Source organism: Capricornis sumatraensis, chromosome 22 (genome assembly GCF_032405125.1).
Source record: "Capricornis sumatraensis isolate serow.1 chromosome 22, serow.2, whole genome shotgun sequence".
Taxonomy (NCBI): Eukaryota; Metazoa; Chordata; class Mammalia; order Artiodactyla; family Bovidae; genus Capricornis; species Capricornis sumatraensis.
Genome location: NC_091090.1, coordinates 8,649,662 through 8,669,389, shown reverse-complemented (window position 1 = coordinate 8,669,389; position 19,728 = coordinate 8,649,662). Strand labels below are relative to the sequence as shown.

Below are 19,728 nucleotides of genomic sequence, written 5' to 3'. Positions count from 1 at the left end.
TTCAAGAATAGTCATCAGATGAATGTGTGCGTGCGTGCGTGCTAAGTTGCTTCAGTTGTGTCTGACTCTTTCTTTGCGACTCTGTGGACTGTAGCCCACCAGACTCCTCTGTCCATGCGATTCTCCAGGCAAGAAAACCGCAGTGGGCTGCCATGCCCTCCTCCAGGGGAGCTTCCAGACCCAGGGATCGAACCTGCGTCTCCTGTTGCTCCTGCACAGGCAGATTCTTACTGCTAAGTCACCGGGGAAACTCCATTAGATGACTATGCAGTAACTATTTATTTCAGTTTAATACACTTTACATTTGAAGGAAAGAAGGATATTCAGACCCCGTGACAAAAGCAAACAAGTAATGAAACTTATTCTTGATGGATATTTATCTTGAACATTAGGTAGGGCCTTTAAACGTGCACTCCTTAGCTTCCTGTGCGCTATCTTAACAGCATTTACCAACTGAGGCTATTTTTTAATGCATGAATCGAGACCTAGATGAATGTTTAAAAAACATTAACTCATCAGATTTTCTTATCAAGAAACCTACATCATTTCATAACAGCAAAGCAAATTCCTCTCTCTCTCTGTTCCCATCTCTCACACACATGGACACCCACACCTTTAAGCAACTTCCCATGTGAGTAAAATAAATTATCTCCTTTTATCTAAGGAAAGCCCATGATAATGACAAGAGATGTTACAGCCCGGCACTTTGCAGGGGTGGGGAGCGGGAACCACTTTAAAATTAAGATACTAATTTATCCAGATAACAATAAACCACCAAAAAGTCCCCTGGTATAAAATCACTGGCGGGAACGGTGTTGAGAATGACCTACTTTGACTCCTTGACCTTTCTTTTGTAATTGAAGTATAGCTGATTTACAATGTTTACAATACTGTGTTAGTTCCAGAAGTAATGGTAACTGTAAGTTTGTTTTCTGTGTTTAACTCCTGGGTCTTCAGTGAAGCCACAGGAGTTAGGAGGCCACAGGACACCCAGAGCATGGCATCAGTTAGAAACAGACACAGAAAGAGAGCCCGCAGGCCATGCTCCCAGGAGCACAGCCTTTCAAAGCATGAAGGCCCACCTGCTCCGCTGGCACGCATGGCGGAACCCTGCCCCACGGCAGCACCATCCCCGCGGCAAGGCGCGGCCTCTGCGTCCGTGGGCCTTCTCGCTTGCCAGCACAGCTGAGATTTCTTCTTCCTAACATCTTAAAGCCACTCTGACACAGCTGACTGAATAAACGGGACCAGCTGATACAGCCCGTGCATCAAGGGACAGTTTCTATAGTGGAAACAGTCACCTTTAAAAATACCAGAGGAAGGTGCTGTGAAATCTGCCTACTAATACAGGCTTATTAACAAAAATCCAGGCAAGTAGGACTATTTCCCCCCATGAAAAACCACTTCTGAGAAAGTTTTATTGAATTTTCTCCCGTTCTCAACAAAACAGAGAACAATTTGTCATTGATCTCAATGGAACAATATGGACCACTTAAAAACCACTATTAAAGCATTCTTTGGACAGTTTACTTTTACCTTGAAAAATATGGTGACATTATTGTTTCAGGATCATTTAATAAACATCTTAATAGGATACTTGGAAAGTGATGTTTTCTTAGCAGTACTCTTTACAAATAGGATCAAATAACCCGGCTGCGCCAGCTTCATGACACCTGTCATCTTAGGTCCCCCAGCATTCACAGGAGGATGCTGGGTGCCCAGTGCCTTCCCCTGTGCCCGAGAACATTCATCACGGCACAGTTACATGTGTTCTGGTTTTTGTATCCGGTTTCAACTTGGCTGTCAGGAAAATTAAAATGGAGGAAGTCTTCAGGCTCTGGAAGCAAGAGCCAGCCTCTGACCTGCCTCCAACCCTGGCTTCCATGCCTGCCTTACAAGCACAGCACTGTGGATAAGAAAGGATATGTCCTGGAATCTCTTAAGCCCCTGAGGGCCTGGCCAATCCCCCAGGGTGTAAGAAGTCTTCTGACTCACTAGGTGAACCAAACAGCATTGTAAAAATTAAACCAGAGAGAGACTTTTGTGTGCCAACTGATGATGACATCACTTTGCAGCCTGTGATTACAAGCAGCAGTCCACAAAACTTCAATCTGAAGTCTTGCCCACGGGGTGGACACACTGCCCGGGATCCTTCCCCAACTGGGATTCCAGACTGCTGTCCACAAGGGACTTTCCAGCACCGTTTCATCTGGATGCAGGTGGCTGGCCCGATCTGGTGATGTATATGCTATTACTTCCTTCTTGGGCTCAAAATCACTGCAGACGGTGACTGCAGCATGAAATTAAAAGATGCTTGCTCCTTGGTAGAAAAGCTGTGACCAACCTAGACAGTGTATTAAAAAGCAGAGACATTACTTTGCTGACAAAGGTCGGTACAGTCAAAGCTATGGTTTTTCCAATAGTCAAGTAAGGATGTGAGAGTTAGACCATAAAGAGGGCTGAGCGCTGAAGAAATGCTTCAAACCGTGGTGTTGGAAAAAGACTCTTGAGAGTCCCTTGGACTGCAAGGAGATCAAACCAGTCAATCCTAAAGGAAATCAACCCTGAATATTCATTGGAAGGACTGATGCTGAAGCTCCAATACTTTGGCCACCTGATGCAAAGAGCTGACTCATTGGAAAAGACCCTCATGCTGGGAAAGATTGAAGGCAGGAGGAGAAGGGGACAACAGAGGATGAGATGGCTGGATGGCATCACTGAGTCAATGGACATGAGTTTGAGCACAGTCAGGGATATGGTGAAGGACAGGGAAGCCTGGTGTGCTGCGGGCCATGGGGTCACAGAGACTCGGACACAACTGAGTGACTGAACAACAGCACTGCTCCTATTTCTGTTCTTTTAACGACTGTACATCAAGATTAAGCCAAATAATCTAGGAAAAAATGAAACTGTTTTTGTGTACTTGTGTGTAACAAGTGGTTTCTTTTGTTAATGAGTTCTTCAAACGTGAAACTTAAGTACTGGCTTAAAAATTCTCTGCTTTAAGAAATTTTTGGTTCAGAGAGACGTGTACCAGTGATTTGTTCATTTGTGGGAACAAACAGTGACAAACTGGGGCAGCCACAGAGTGGCCGGAAAAACCAGGAACAGGTTGTGGGTAAGGCTTTCTACCATGGCCCAGATGGAGCTGGGGAAGGTCATTATTTAGCTGGAATGTGACTATATGTGTTCACTGAAACATCAAGTTTCTTTGCTCTTCACTGAGATTAAATCAATTCAGTGTGCTTATAATAATTACTTCACGATGATCAGAAGATCTGATTGGCTGTTGGTGACATCATAGGAAGGCTGGTGTATATTCCGTGTATAGAGATGGTATGTCTTTGAAACAGTAAAAACATGAAAACCTTAATATTCTATTTGATAAGGTAGTTTTGATTTGAAGACAGTCTTGAGCTGAGAATCTTCAACAGGAGACAGTGATAGGGAACACCAAAGGGACCTTTTCTTTTTGTCTGGGAATGTATGATAGTGTACACAGATTTTAATGTAATAACACGGTACTCTGGGTTATCAATAGTAGTAGAAAATACATCAGTCTTTAAACATTTTAGTCCAATGACTAATATTTAGAAACAGGAAAATGATTCAAATTATTTTAAAATATAGCTAAAGTAACCCAAAAGGTAGTACCAATCTCTTTTCAGCAACTTGGAATACTTTCACTGACAGTGAATTAACACTCTTGGTTCTGAACAGTTTTTATTTTCAATCATTACATTTGGGTTTTATTAAATATGAATTAACTTTATCCTTTCAAGGATATTAACGGCTATTTCTAAGGTTAAATTTTAGGGGGAAAAAGAATGGAACCCTAAAACTCCATCTTATCTAGTTTATATAATCCATTATGCCCCCAGTGAATATAAGGCATCCCTACTGGGCAACTGGGGAATAGCTATGAAGCTTCAGAACGACTCAGAGGGCAGCTTATTCTATGCCATGAAAAACCGTTGAAAGATTTTTCCCCATGACATTAGGTTAAACTAAAGCTCCCTGGTAGAGTAATGACAAACTGCATTGTATTCCAAAGTCTATAATGGAAATAGGTCCAGTACTGTGGTGCTTTTCTGATTCATTTTCAGAAATTATAGCAAACTTCTAGTGTTTTTTTTTTTAACTCCATACACATTATTCCACTGAAGACAATTTTTAAATCTTCCTAAAATATTATGTTAAAACTCATGTTCAACCAAAGCTTAAAGCCCAGCAAAAGTTAGATTGAGATCTGAGTTAATTTACAACTATGACCAAGAAAGATATAATTACTAAGCAAGGACATGTTTGGCTCCCTTTCAGAAGCAGTGCTGCTGGAGGCTAACTGTTCTCATCGTCGTCCTCATCGTCGCATCTACAGACCTGTGTCCCTAACATATTCTCTAAGTGTTCCTGGTGTTCCGGATTAAGAAAAGCAATGATTGATTGACACACGAATGGCTGAACCAGATGTGACACAGATACAGAATGGAATGCTCAGCCATATAAAAGAATGAAATAAGGCCACCTGCAGGAACACGGATGGCGATAAAGACTGTCATACTGAGTGAAGTCAGTCAGATAGAGAAAAATCTCAAATGATAACCCTAAAAAAAAAAAAAAGACAAATGCACTTATCTGCAAAACAGAGACTCACAGACAGAGAAACAGGTTTTTGGTTTCCCAAGGGAAAAGGTGGGGTGGGGATAAACTAGGAAGTCGGGATTACCAGATATACACACTACTCTACATAAAAGAGATAACCAACAAGGACCTACCGTACAGCACAGGGAACTATACGGAAGATTCTTAACCAATAAGGGAAAAGAATCTGAAAATTTATATACAAATGTATATGGGGGAGAGAGGGATTAAACAATAAATATACATATATATATATGTATAACTGAATCTCTGGCTGTACACCTAAAACTAACATGATATTGTAAATCAACCATACTTGAATTTAAAAAAATCAGGAAAACAAACATAAATGACAACAATGGATGGTTATTCAAGCCACCCAAATCAGTCTACAGCAAAGATGATTTGAAAGTTTCCCAGAAAAGATGTAAGATGTGCAATGTGATGAATAAAGTTGACCAAAACACTGCACTATATTCACAAAACATCCAGGCCCTCTCTAACACTTCCCACCTATGTGACCCTGGGAATGTCACTTCCCCTCCCTGGTCTCAGCTTTCTTACAATAACATGCAAATAATAAAAGGACCCAGCTCTCAAGACTGTCAACTGGATTAAAGACAGTCTAGTGTTTGCTCAGTCGTGTCCAACTCTTTGCAACCCCATGGACTGCAGATGGTGACTGCAGCCATGAAATTAAAAGATGCTTACTCCTTGGAAGGAAAGTTATGACCAACCTAGACAGCATATGAAAAAGCAGAGACATTACGAACAAAGGTCCATCTCATCAAGGCTATGGTTTTTCCAGTAGTCATGTATGGATATGAGAGCTGGACTATGAAGAAAGCTGAGCACCGAAGAATTGATGCTTTTGAACTGTGGTGTTGGAGAAGACTCTTGAGAGTCCCTTGGACGCCAAGGACATCCAACCAGTCCCTCCTAAAGGAAATCAGTCCTGAATGTTCACTGGAAGGACTGATGTTGAAGCTGAAACTCCAATACTTTGGCCACCTGATGCGAAGAGCTGACTCATTTGAAAAGACCCTGATGACGGGAAATATTGAAGGCAGGAGGAGAAGGGGATGGCAGAGGATGAGATGGTTGGAGGGCATCACCGACTCAATGGACCTGAGTTTGAGTAAACACTGGGAGTTGGTGATGGACAGGAAGGCCTGGCGTGCTGTGGTCCATGGGGTCACGAAGAGTCAGACACGACTGAGTGACTGAACTGAACTGGACTGTAGCCCACCAGGTTCCTCCATCCACGGGATTTTCCAGGCAAGAATACTGGAGTGGGTTGCAATTTCCCTCTCCAAGTGTTATGCTTGACACATAGAAGCCCACAATAATGTTAACTGTTGTAATGGTTATTTTTCAGCACATTCGCGTGTAACACACACACAGAAAACAGAGTTAGTGACTGTGTAAGCTACTATCTTTATTTACCATAACGTTCTTGTTCTTTTTTACCAATGTCACTGGCATACCAAATGAAGATAACTGTCTCCTTGGAAACTTTTATTTCAATCACTGGGTTTTTCGAGACACTGAAGGTGTGTCCTGATATTATTATTACTGAATTTCATTAAAAGCAGTCAACTCCTTCCAAAGTAATCAGAAAACAGATACAGCATGTCAAGTGGCTTATTTCAGAAGACATGATCCCTTTGTTTTTCTTCACAGTCAAACAATCTCCATATCCATGAATGGAAACGATGCTTATTTAGTGCTTTTCAGTTTGCAAAATACTTTCAAAGAAATAGTGATTTTTTTTTTCTTACAGATAGTTGAAGTAGTGAGAAGAGATGAGGCCTGCTCTTTTTTTTCCTACACAAAGGCACAGAAAATCTAGGGAACAGGGACTACTTCATGAAGGCCGTGAACAGAGCCAACCTGCAGCAGGGCAGAGACCCTCTGATCACTGTCGTGTGAGCATCCAGCCTTGCTTGCTGGGCTCCACAAAAATCCCAGAGACTCACTCCTCAGAGCCTCCACCCAGTCTTCCAAGTTGCAATGGCCACAGCATTTTGTTTTTCTAATACAGAATTCTCCTATATGAAACCTTTATTTTTCAAACCACAAGTATGACAGTGTGACAGAGAAATGAAGGGAGTTAAGTCAACAGTGAGGCCGCTCCTTCCACCTCCAGAATCGAGACCCAAATTCAGAACCGCAGGCTTTTAAGCCCTGCAGGGACGGGGCTTCAAAGGCACTGCATAAACAGCAGATAATCATGTTAGTAACAAAGAAGAAAAAGAAGCTACTTTGAAGTTACTTTTCAAAATTCAGTCACCTAAAAACAATGTCATGAAAGAGAAGCAAAGGAAGGGCATTGCCAAGTACAGTAGCAGGGAATTTTGAAGTCTATTTGATTTATATGCGTTTCTCCCGGGAAATGATTTCTAGGTTTGCAAATTCTGTTTGTATTTGATCCTATCTGATGTTTCATGGGCTGGCGGCGGGACTCAGCGTCACACCGGCCTTTACTGCAAAGCAGAATGAACCTCGTGGATGGTCCCCCAGCCACTCCACAGGCTCCTGTCAGTCCTGAGCAGCGAAGGCTGGGCAGCCAGGACCTTCCCTCTGTCCCCATCCAGACGGGATTCTGTGCAGGACACCCTGATCAAGGCCACATCACTGACCCGGACCCTGGCACTGACCTCACCACCCTCTCCCCGCATTCCCATCGTCAGGCATCACTGCCGCTGCTAGTGAGAAATGTGTATTCACTCCAAGTGTACAGCCCCACGTGTACTCAGCCCAAGTGTACAGCCCCACATGTACTCAGCCCAAGTGTACAGCCCCACATGTACTCAGCCCCATGTGTACAGCCCAAAGTGTAAACTGAAAGTCAATCAGTCGTGTCTGACTCTTTGTGACCCTTTGGACTATACAGTCCATGGAATTCTCCAGGCCAGAATACTGGAGTGGGTAGCCTTTCCCTTCTTCAGGGGATCTTCCCAACCCAGGGATCAAACCAGGGTCTCCTGCATTACAGGCAGATTCTTTACTAGCTGAGCCACAAGGGAAGCCCCACCTGTACTCAGTCCCAGGGTGCTCATAATCCCATCAGAAATAATTTACTCCCAATAGTCTGGGGCATGAGCCCAAAATCTTAAGTTTTATAGACCCAGGATTACAAAAGGGAACTCTGCTTCTAAAAGAGGAACTTGGGGAAAAAACTAAGCTAAAAAGGAGAAGACGACCATGAAAAGGAAAAGAGGAGGAAGAGACTAATTCGCCACGAGAGAAAATGCAAGGACACAAGCACGAAGGGCAAACACTCGTGATGGGCGGAGGCACTGGTCTCCGCGGTCGAGATGCGGGAGCCGTGAGTGACGTCAGAAACCAACGCCGGCTTCCCTGGAGGATCAGCGGCAAGGCAGCAGCCTGCCGACGCAGGAGACAGGGTTCAGTCCCCAGCCCAGGAGCTCACACACGCCATGCAGCAGCTAAGCCTGGGTGCCACGGCCCTCGGGCCTGTGCGCCAGCAGGCAGGGGGGGCCCAGTGCTGGGCACCTGGAGCCTGCGCTCCGAAACCAGAGCAGCCACCACGATGGGACGCCTGCGCACCGCCTGTGGAGAGCAGCCCCGCAAGTAGGGAAAGTGCCCGCAGGGCAACGAAGACCCAGCAGAGCCAAATGCAAATGAATAAAAACTTTAAAAAAATAGACACCAGCTTTCCAAGCACCCTGTGACTTCCTAGGTCATCTCAAGCCTTATCCCACAAGAGGCCAAAGCAGAAGAAGAAGGACCCACCCGCCCTGCCCAGATACCCCCTACACGGATGCTCATTTGAGCTCCAATACTGCCTGGTGATCCTACCTGAAGATGCTACAAAACAGGCCACCTCCTTATCTGTCAACCAGTCTTTTTTTTTTTAATGGAAGTTTTCTTTTTTATTATTACTATTATTTTTTGGTCACAGTGTAAGATATGTGGGATTTCAGTTCCCTGACCAGGGATCAAACCTGTGCCCCCTGCAGCGGAAGCACAGAGTCTTAACCACTGGGCTACGAGGAAGTCTCTATTCCCGTCTCTGAATAACCAAAACGCAGAATACAAAGGAAGCACTCCCTACCTTGAACACATCGAGCTGTTGATTAATTGTCTCTGTTTCCATGCCAACGGGGCCTTGAGACTCCTCAAGCTCCTCAGCCTTCTGGAGGAGAGTGGAAAACTCCTGGAGTTTGCTGTAGAATTCCTCAAGGCGCACAATGGTCCCTTCGACCTGCTCTTTCCTGGCTTGTGCGCGGTCCCAGAGCTTGTTGCACTGTTTGCTTAAAGCCTCCAGGTCCCGCTTGATGCCGACGAGGTCGGGAGAGGCTTCCTCCGTGGCCAGCATCATCTTGCAGGTCTTATTGGCGTTGGCGTTGTTTGTGATGAGCGTGTCCAGCTTCTCCAGGAAGGCTCTGATGGCTTCCTTCTGCATCTGCAGTGTCTCCGTGTCTCTCCCAACTGGGGGCATGCCGTCCAGCTCATCATCAAACTCCGCAAACTGAGAAAACATCTCTCGGATGGTGTTCTGGAAATGGCCAATGCCCTGGAGCTTGGTTTCTAAGAATTGGCACCTGTCGTCCACCTGCTGGCTGAGGGCGCCGTGCTCCTGCGCTAAGGTCTCTGCCTGGAGCAGTACCTCGGAGGTGCCCTTGGAGTCGGAGGCCTCCGCCACGAGGTCCCGGGCCAGCCCCTGGGCCAGATCCACCTGCGACTTCAAGGTCTGGAGGGCCTTCTGCTGGGTCTGCAACATGGTCAGGGACTTGCTGCTGTGAGCCTGGGGCCCCAGGGAGTCGTGCACCGCGAGCTGGTCCTTTGCACCCTGAAGCTGCCGCTGAGCTTCTTTGGAAACTTCCTGGAACTCTTTAAATTTCTGGGCCATGTTCTCAAGGGAGAATTTCTTCCTGTGCACCTGCTCAGTGACCGTGTCCACCTTCCGGAGCAGGTGCTCCCTCTCCTCTGCCACCACCTCCTGGTCCGCCTCACAGACGCCGAGGAGGCTGCCGGCTGCACTGCTCAGCTGTTCCACCAGCCCGAAATGCTGGTCCATCTCCTTCTGCAGAGCCTTCAGCTGGGCGAGGGCATTCTCCGTCTCAGTGGGATCCAAGCTACACTTGATTTCCTCCAGGCTGGCTTGACATCTGTCTATCCACGGCCTGAGCGTGTCCACGTGCTCTTTATACTTGAGGGCTCTCTCCAGCGTGTCCTTCACCCTGTCTTCCCGGTCCTTCACCTGCTTCTGCAGTCCATCCCAGCTGGTTTTGATAGTGTTCAGCTGTGACTGCAAGGCTACCTTCTCAGACCCTTGGGTTTTTAGTAACAGGTTTTCGCCTTCCGCAATGGTTTTCTCATAAAGGTGAGACTGGGCGGTCAGCGTTTTCCTGAAGTCTTTCTGATCTTTCACTAATGACTCCAAGACCTCGACTTTGGCGGATATCGGGGGAGACTTGTTTTGTTCTTCCTTCTTAGCATCCAGCCAAGCCTGGAAATCTCTAGACATCTGCTGAAATTGGTGAGAGCTGGCACAGGCTGACTGAAGGTGCTCGACATGGGTCTCTAAAAAATGAAATCAGACAGGTTTATTTTACATCAAAATGTTGAATGAACCTGTGAAAAGCCAAGGGAAAAACCACCAAATAGAAACACAGAATAACCTAAACACAAAGGCTACTAGCACCGATATTACGCACAAAGAGTGGGTTGGGAGGGCAAGAGACGGGCTCTACAAGAAGACGAGAGAGCTTTGCGGCCAGATGCCCCAGCCACCTCTATCCCAGGGCAGAGACGTGACTACTGCTCAGAGCTCCGGGTGATGCTGATAAACAATTCACCCCTTATCAGTTGTAACTTCTGACCTCTGTGATTTTCCCCCCGCTGCAGCATGCAGGATCTCAGTCCCTGGACTAGGGACTGAACCTGTGTCCCCTGCATTGGGAGTGAGGAACCTAACCACTGAACCACCAGGAAAGTCCCCACCTGTGTAATTTTTACCCATCACTTGGGCAAAATAAGGCAGTCTGCGAGGACTACAGGGTTCTGGGTTTCAAACAGCCTGTTATGTGCTGCAGGGCCCGGGGCGAATGACTGAAGCCCAAGGTCTCATTTCCCCAAGTCTGAGCCAGCAGCACTGACAGAAGCTGTCTGGGGAGTGAGGGGACCCTGCATGCACTGAGCTGAACGCCAGTGATGGAACAGGGCTCCTGATGAGAGTCATCACCACTGCGATCGTCACAGGTCGTGACGATCTGCTACCCACATCACACCAGAATCAAGGAGCAAGCCTGAAATGGTTGCTCTGATCAGTAAACAAATCCAATCCATTATTAACAAACATAACCCGGGTGTCGAGTGTTCCTCTGCAAACGACACACACAGAAGCCCGCGCGCTCCCCTCTGCCTGGCCCCTCTCGGCCCAGAAACACTGCGGCGGGCGAGAAAGGAACGGGCAGGGTGGCTCTCTCCCATGTGTCTCTCGGGAGAGGCTCCCATGACAGAGCCAGATGAACTAACTGCGGGCAAGAAAATGACACCAAGCCTTTTTGATAACTGTTCATCTCCTCTCCCGATGAAACAAAACTGTGGCATAGCATAAATGTCTACACTTTTAAAACTCAATTTTTCTATTGTTTTCACTATTTTCTTTAAAATGAAGTATAGGTGATTTATGAAGTTGTGTTAACTTCTGCTGCAGAGCAAAGTAATTCAGTTTTACATATACACACATTCTTTTTCACATTCCTTACCATTATGGTTTATCCCAGGACACTGAATACAGTTCCCTCTGCTACAGAGCAGAACTCTGTTGTTTATTCATTCTACGTTATATCCTATGATCAACCATAATGGAAAAGAATATTTAAAAAGAATGTGTATATGTGTGTGTGTGTGTGTGTATAAAACCGAATCACAGGCTTCCTAGGTAGCTCAGGGGAATCCGCCTGCCAAGGCAGAAGACTTGGGAGACATGAGTTCGATCGCTGGGTCAGGAAGATCCCCTAGAGGAGGGCATGGCAACACACTCCAGTGTTCTTGCCAAGAAAATCCCATGGACAGAGGAGCCTGGCAGGCTACCAGCCTGTGGGATCACAGAGTCGAAGACGGAGCACACACGCATAACTGAATCACTCGCTGCACAACCCCAAAGTTAACACAACACTGTAATTAACTAAACTTCAACAACAAAAAAAAATTTTTTTTAAATAGTATGCATCTGCTGGCCTCAAACTCCCTCACCAAGACTCCCCTATCCCTCTCCCCTTGGCGGTCTCAAATCTACCCTCGCGCTCTGTGAGTCTGTGAAAACCAGTCGGGGGCACCTGAGATTTTCCCAGGCCAGCTGTGCGGCGGCCTGTGCCCACACCGGATCCCCCTGGCACCTGCACGTCGGCCGGGATCCGCCCTCCGCGTGCCCGAGACTGCCTCCTCGCACACACTTCTCACTAGCGGCAGGTTCTCTGCAGGGGCCTGATCTACCTAACAGCTTGGCTTGTTCACGGATCCCTCTTTCTAGGACATACATGCATTCACAGAAGACACACACACCTGCTTTCTGCTCCAGATCCTTGAACGATTTTAAGACGCCTTCCAGCTGCCGAGTGAGCTCGGCTCTCAGGTACTCTTCTCGGACCAGGGCCGCCAGGTCGTCGCCCAGGGCCTGCGCCGCTCTGATCCGCTTCCCCTCCTGCTCCACCGCCTGCTTCAACTTCTGGGCCGTTTCCAGCTGCTGGCTCATGGCGTCAGGGTGTGCACTGCCGTCCACGCTGCTGCTGAGCTGATTGTCCAGGTCAGCCAGCTTCTCGGACAGGCTTCTCAGCAGGCTTTGATACTGGGTGCTTTTCCCAACGGCCTGGTCGATGCGGTCACACCGGTCCCTCAGCTGGCCCGTGAGGCTGTCCCATTTCTGGGTCACGGCCGCCAGCTGCTCCTTCACAGTCCCGTGGAGTGACGGGTGCTCCCCAGGTCTCTGCAGGATGCACCGGCCGGCCGCAGTCAGCTGCTCGTACTGCGGCTTCCTGGTGTCGAACTCCTGCAGGAGAATCTGAGAGAGAGAGCGAGCGAGGGTAACTAAGCACACAGATGACTGGAGAACGAGTCACAGGGAACACGGCTTTATGTTTCTGCGCAGAAATGATAGTTAATTGTCTAGCTTTTATTTTTGCTTTTGTTACCGCTTTCCTAGCTTTTATTTCAAAGACAGTGTGGTTATCGTAAACTAAACCCAAAGGGCAGTGCTGCCTCACAGAGATAACACTTGGTCTAAAATAACATCCCCCAAAGGGGGAGGAAAAAATAAATAAATATTTTCACTAGTCTGGGGAGAAGGAAGAGAAATTCATGTACAAGTTCTCACACACAAAGGGAAACACTGAGTTTAGACAAGTTCACACACCCTAGCACCAAATTTGACTTTTCCTACTTGTACTTTTCTTTTCATAGGAATTTTTTGAATGCTCTATAACATTTTACACCAAAAAAAAAAAAAAAAAAAGGCACAGTGATAACAGTATCAGGCTATACCGACTCATGGTGCATTGATTTACAGAGATTGCTTTTTAAACCCAAGATTGATGTGTAGGCTTTTTTGTAAAGATTTAGCCAATAAATCACATTGTTCCAAGTGTGCAGGCTCACAGAGGTTTTCCCTGTAAAACGGATAATCTCCAAATTGTCCTCTTAATGTAATATTTTGTCTATCTCTGGGAGACCATGGACAATTATTTCTTCTCAAATATTTCTTTACCTCTTTTGCTTCCAGCCTATTCAGGTGAAGAACATACAAGCCGAGAACAGCATGTGACTCAGCTGCCTGGACTGATTTGTATTTTCAGAGCAGGGATCAGCATCCCCGCACTAAAACCATCCCCCGCACCGAAAGGAGCTCCCGGAGACCCCACATTTGCGCCATCTGCACCTCCACACCCCTGATCATTGCCGGGCCCAGATCCGCAGCTCCGACGGGCATGGGCCGCACTCCCTGAGCCCGGGTCTGGTCCTTGCTCCGTTCGCCGGCACTCCTGTGGTCATGTCTGACTCACATTTTATCAGTTTTTCCCCGTGCGGATTTATCTGCTCCTAATCAGATGAGTCTAAGTAACCTTGTGGGTTTCAAGGTTCCCTCTCTGCCTCCCTTCTTTCTCCTCCTCCCCAGCTCGGGGCTGTTTTGCATGACCTTTCTAAGTTTCCTTATCTACTACCACAATCAAAATGAATCAAACTCCAAAGGAGTCATGTCTAAACAATATACTAGCTTCTCATAAAAATGCTATTGCTCATGCAATCACATTACTACTTCAAAGAAGGTCCTCTTTAACAGGGGTCTGTACAAACCACAATATGAATGAGACAGTCAGTGACCATCCATGGGCTCCGTGGACCACTCAGGGATGCTCCAGCGCTTTGCTCCTCTGAGGTCCCCATCAGCATCACACTAGCACCTCACGGGCGTGTGATACATCACAGATGCCCGCCCAGGCAGGGAGAGCACACACTGTCCAACGCTAACGTATTTCTCTTGAAAACATCCATCTTGTTAAGTCACAGAGACTCACCTGCACTTGCTGCCTCTGTGTGTTCAGCATATTCGGGTCGATTGACAAGGGCCCAAGGACACTGACCATCAGTTCTTTTTCCACAAGCCACTGTTTTAACTGAGCCTCCACAGTCTGGAACTGGGTTAGATTATTTGAGGATTCTTCCAGCTTTTGTTGTCTATCAACTGTCAATTGATTGAGTTCTTGCCACTTAGAATCTAAAAAACAAAAAAAATGATAAAGGACGCAACAGAGGTTTGGTTTTTGTACATTTAACACAACTGTATCTTAATGAAGATTACATAAACAACTCAAAAGGATCCCCAATGGCCATCATTCCACCCTCATGACTCTCCCTATATAGTCTATTAAAAAGCCTAACCTAAGGGTTCATTACGTTTAACAATACAAATTTTATGGTCCTGAGGGTTGTACGTCAGTTGAAGTATAAGAAAAATGAATTTGAATCTGATTTTGGAAGACGTCATAAATTATGGGATACTCCTAAGAAACCTCACTCCTTCTAGAAGTCCTATAGAGTTTGTTTATTCACCTAGAACTGACCTACTAGAACAATGAACATGTATCCTTTTCTTTAATAGCAAACCTTCAATGACCAGTTCGAGGTAAGTGATCCCCAAGTACGTATACCCACGGCCAACCATGCCCTTCTATGCGAACCAGCAGCCCGCTGCTCGGAAGTAACACCAAGAAATCTCACCAACCCTTTAAACTTAACATTGGGGAAAAAAGAAAGCTATGAAATTCCTATCTGAACCGGTAGATTTTTCCAGCTTTTAGATTTTTCTTGAAGGTTCTTCTCTCATACATCGTGAGATGAAATAGTTAAATGACACTCCTATGTCCTCGATCACCAAACCTTAAAGCCAGTTCTTCCAGTCCCAATATCCGAACGCTACGTGGGTTCCAACCCTGTTTCACCTAGACCAGTGGTTCTCAAACTGGAGCTATGTCAGAGACCCCTGCTGCTCACACAGGACTGGGCCCACCCGCAGGGACTGAGGAGCAGGTCTGAGTGAGGCCTGAAGGTGAGCTTCTAACATGGCCCTGGGATGCTTAGCTCTTGCTGCCACAAGCATGTCACGTGCACACCCAAACCAGCAGTCGTCTACCCAACTCCACCGCCATCCATGACCCTCAGCTCCAGCGAACTTGTTCTTAAATAATCTCCCTTAGACATCACTGAACACGTCACTCCTGGGCTCAAACCTCTCAATACGTCACCCACCACCATGCAGATGGCAAAATCTAACCACCTTTGCTTGACCTGCAGAGGTGCCCCAAAACTGGCCTTGTCTGCTCACCCCAGGGGGTCTGTCCTCCTCTCGTCTGCACCGATGGCCTCATACCCTCATCCAAACTGGGCGGGTGCATGCGGGCCCGTCTGCCTACAGGCTCCATCCTGCCTTCAGGACCCACTGGGTCTCACGCCCTGCTAGGATGCCTGCCTGCCACCCCCGCCTGGAGGACAGCAGGCTCCCTGGAGCCAAGTTACTGACCATCCTTGAACACCAATCACTGCACAGTCATGGAAGCTGTGATGAGCTGTGACAGACTGCTTTTTAGCCAGCATAATGTACCACAGAGCTGCTTTTCCTATAACCCAACCCCCGAAACCTTCCTAAACGACATCATTCCACGCGGCCTGTTCTAGTCAGTCACAATCTGACAGCTAAAGGATGCAAGTAAACAATAAATGAAGAAGAAATATCAAGATCTTATCAGGAAGCTTTTTGAAATATACATTCCTCACTCCCAGGTGAGGAAATGCTTATTTTAAAATGCTTTGATAATATTCTCCCAGGTAATTCTGATATTCTAGGCGATAGTCACTTAAATAGGGCCTAATTAATTATAAGGCAACAAGAGTTTCTAGCAAAATAAACCTTTCAACTTTAAGATCTTTTAGGATGCCTCTTTTTTTATTGCAGCAGTTGATTTCAGAGAAGGCAATGGCAACCCACTCCAGTACTCCTGCCTGGAAAATCCCATGGACGGAGGAGTCTGGTAGGCGGCAGTCCATGGGGTCGCTGAGGGTCAGACACAACTGAGCGACTTCACTTTCACTTTTCACTTTCATGCACTGGAGGAGGAAATGGTAACCCACTCCAGTGTTCTTGCCTGGAGAATCCCAGGGATGGGGGAGCCTGGTGGGCTGCAGTCTATGGGGTCGCACAGAGTCGGATATGACTGAAGCAACTTCGCAGCAGCAGCAGACTTGATTTACAACGTTATGTCAGTTTCAGGTGTACAACAAAGTAAATCAACTGCACATGTAAGGATGACTCCTATTAAACTGAAACATACTTCGAGACGTCTAAGTTCACCACAGCATATCTAACCCTAAAGAAAGGACAAGGTTTAGCTAAATATAATGGAACAGCCGAGAGTGAAATGATGTTTGTGACGAGTAAACACATTCACTATGTGCCACTGTTTGAGCTGCACACACACTGATTCACTGAATTCTCCAAACAGCACTATGACGTACAGAGAATGACTCACTGCCTTACGCTCATTTCAGTATCATCACAATAAGGAAAGGGGGTGATATGACAACAGGGACTGTGGAGGAAATTCTGCGTCTCTGAGGAACCCAGGGACAGGGTGGGAACGTTCACAGCGCTCTTCAGGAAGAGCAAAGCCCCGACCCTGTGGGGAGCGGCCTCCACAGGCCTGTCAGGCAAGGGCCCGGGAGCACGAAGCAGAGACTGGCAGGGTCCCACAGGGAACTCCGTGGCAGAAAAGGGCACCCATCTTTTCCAGACAAATAAACTAAAAGGACTCTCTAAAATATAACAAAGCATAAAAAATTAGAAGCACCCAAAATCTAGCTTAAAAAAAAAAAAAGACCATAAGGAAAACACGTGGCTCAGTGCACAGCACTCTAGTAACCAGTATCTACCTTCTTTGTAAACATAAATTTCGTTACTGTGTTTAGTGAGAAAAACAAAAGATATGCCAAGGCCCAGCCCCATACAACATGAAATGACACTTCTGAAATTGCAAAAACAGATTCTGAAACGTGGAAGCAGATCTCAAAGTCAGGGGGACTGTCGGATAGATGTTTTCTAATAAACATTATGATTTTTTAAAAAATGCCTGGGCCTCTGCTGGAGGCCTCTGGTGTTAGTGGTAACGTACCTATTTCCGCCAGCATCTGCTTCCACCTGGGGGCCTCCGGCGTGTCCGGGTTCTCCTCCAGCAGCTCCGTCAGCTTGTCCTTCAACTCCTGCACTTTGTTCACATTCTGCTTCAGTTCTGCCTCAAACAACTGACGAGGAAATAAAAAAAGTAACTGCATTAAAGCGTGTCAACATCAACAGACAAAGACACAATTATAAGAGCGCTTTTTTCTTTAACACGACCAAAATAGGGGGAAATATCCACAGTCAGAGGTTGAAGTGAGTGAGGACCGGATTCAGGAGTCAATTACATTTTCTTTTCCTCTTTGCAACTATTCTTCAGCTAGCTGAGGAAAGAATCCCAAAGAAGAATGCTAGAGAGCTCACCCCACCACCTGGGAACAATTTCATATATTCTCAAATCCCTTTGGAAAAAGAAAGATGACACCGCTAAGACTGTAATTAACCAGAAAATCAGTCTCGAGAGAGGCTGTAAGATTTGAGACTCTACTAGTGAATGAGCAGCTTTCTGGATAACACATTATAGAGCTCAAAGATAAGTCAGTCATCTGGAGACATTTCTGCCAGCACCACTAGCGTATAGAACCATTTTTCAGCTAATCCTGTCAACTCATCCTGACAGCTGTAGAAAGAAACACTGTCTATTAAAGAAAGGGAAAGCGTGCACTCCCCTATTTTATACTGGACAGAACAGACTCCTAATACACCTAGGCCTTAAGTACATCTTTTCCAATAAGGACTGGCTAAAATCCCAGACTTGAGCTGCAAAGTCAAAGTTGCTTGCACCCAACAGCTCACTCATCTTTATAACGTCTGTGGGTAAAAACAAGTGACTGTTAGGATCCATCTCTACAGAAAGGCACGTTCAACAAAGCTGGCCCACGACTTGCTGATGGTTACAGAGCGGGAAGCCAGACCCTGCTCGTGAGCCCGAGGGCGCATTCTGGGCACTGATCGCTCCCTCGGGTCTCCCGTAAACGGACCCGCGGACAATACCTTGTTCTGTTCGACTTGGCTTTTCACAGCCTCCGTGTCCACAGGTGTCGGAGCCTGATGCCACTTCGTGGCAGTGCTGCTCATGGCCTGCAGCCACTTCATCATGGCGCTGGACTCCTCCTGAGCCTTCTGCAGTCTGGAGAGCTTGGTGCTCAGCTCACCTATTTTGTCCTTAAGCAAGAGGCCAAGATCTTCATAGCCATGGCTTATGTCGGTCATATCCTTTTTAATGGATGTTAAGCCTAAACGTAAGAAAAAAATTAACACACACATTTTCAGGGTATTTAGAGCTCCAGAAATAAAAACTGGTTTTATGTGCTATTTCCCTCTATTAGGTTGGTCAAAAGCTTGTTAGGGTTCTTCCATAGGACGTTACTGAAAAACCCGACCGAAGTATTTTGGCCAACCTGACATGTGGTCAAGATTAAATCTACTATGATAAAAGTCATAGAGTTTTTAGAACTAAAATGTCACTATCATCTTACAGTGCTACTTCAAGACCAATGCATTAGGGACACTGCCTAATACTGATGAAATGAGATAGATATTTCACATGGAATAAACTACCCAAACCATGAAATGTTACATATTAATTCCTCAGGCATCAAATTTAAAAATAGCTCAAATAGTGTTATCCCAAGTGAGAAAATACCTCAAATTAAGCCAAAAGAAGGAAACATAAACCAAATGCCAAACTGAATGACCAGATTTTACCTTCAAATGGATGAAACTGCATAGAATGTTATATAAATGTTATTTATGGAGAACATGATTATTCTTATATCATTTTAATTCAAAGTCTGAAATTTTGATGTAACTACTTTTTGTCCCTAAAAAGATTTTCTCTTTCTCAAAACAAAACAAAACAAAACAAGTTATTTAATCAAGAACCGTTTAAAGTTATTATTTACCTTTATTTGCCAAAATTTCCTGAGTATCTGTGGCTGTTCCTTCACCATTTAACATTACGCCACCTGCAAAAATATTAAAACTGCAGTCATCATAGACTTCTGTCATATTACATGTGTATTAATGGCAAGTGGCATTAAAAAAAAAAAAGTCGCTCAGTCACGTCAGACTCTTTGCAACCCCATGGACTGTAGCCTGTCAGGCTCCTCTGTCCATGGAATTCTCCAGGCAAGAATACTGGAGTGGGTTGCTATTCCCTTCTTCAGGGAATCTTCCCAACCCAGGGATCAAACTTTCCTGCATTGCAGGCAGATTCTTTACCATCTGAGCCATCAAGGGAAGCCCAGGTGGCATTAAAGCAAACCTCATAAACAGTAATTATTTTAAAATGTTATTATGTTTTAAAATTTAAAATACTGATTCAATTTCAAAATCAAATGAAGGTTTAAAAGATCAAGCTATGCCCTCTCTTCTGTATAAAATAACAT

General features: G+C 45.8%; 1 protein-coding gene across 9 annotated transcripts in view; it reads right to left on the bottom strand.

The window, feature by feature from the left end:
* The window catches only part of DST (dystonin), a 522,626-nt gene that overhangs the window by 92,127 nt on the left and 410,771 nt on the right, over positions 1–19,728 (bottom strand). For all 9 annotated transcript variants that reach the window (XM_068960483.1, XM_068960482.1, XM_068960484.1 and 6 more), the window contains 6 exons: positions 19,243–19,305; positions 18,332–18,573; positions 17,334–17,463; positions 14,187–14,386; positions 12,181–12,676; positions 8,723–10,194 (listed from right to left, as the gene is read on the bottom strand). In XM_068960483.1, coding sequence (XP_068816584.1) covers positions 8,723–10,194; positions 12,181–12,676; positions 14,187–14,386; positions 17,334–17,463; positions 18,332–18,573; positions 19,243–19,305 — 2,603 coding nt within the window. The remainder of the gene's footprint in view (positions 1–8,722; positions 10,195–12,180; positions 12,677–14,186; positions 14,387–17,333; positions 17,464–18,331; positions 18,574–19,242; positions 19,306–19,728) is intronic.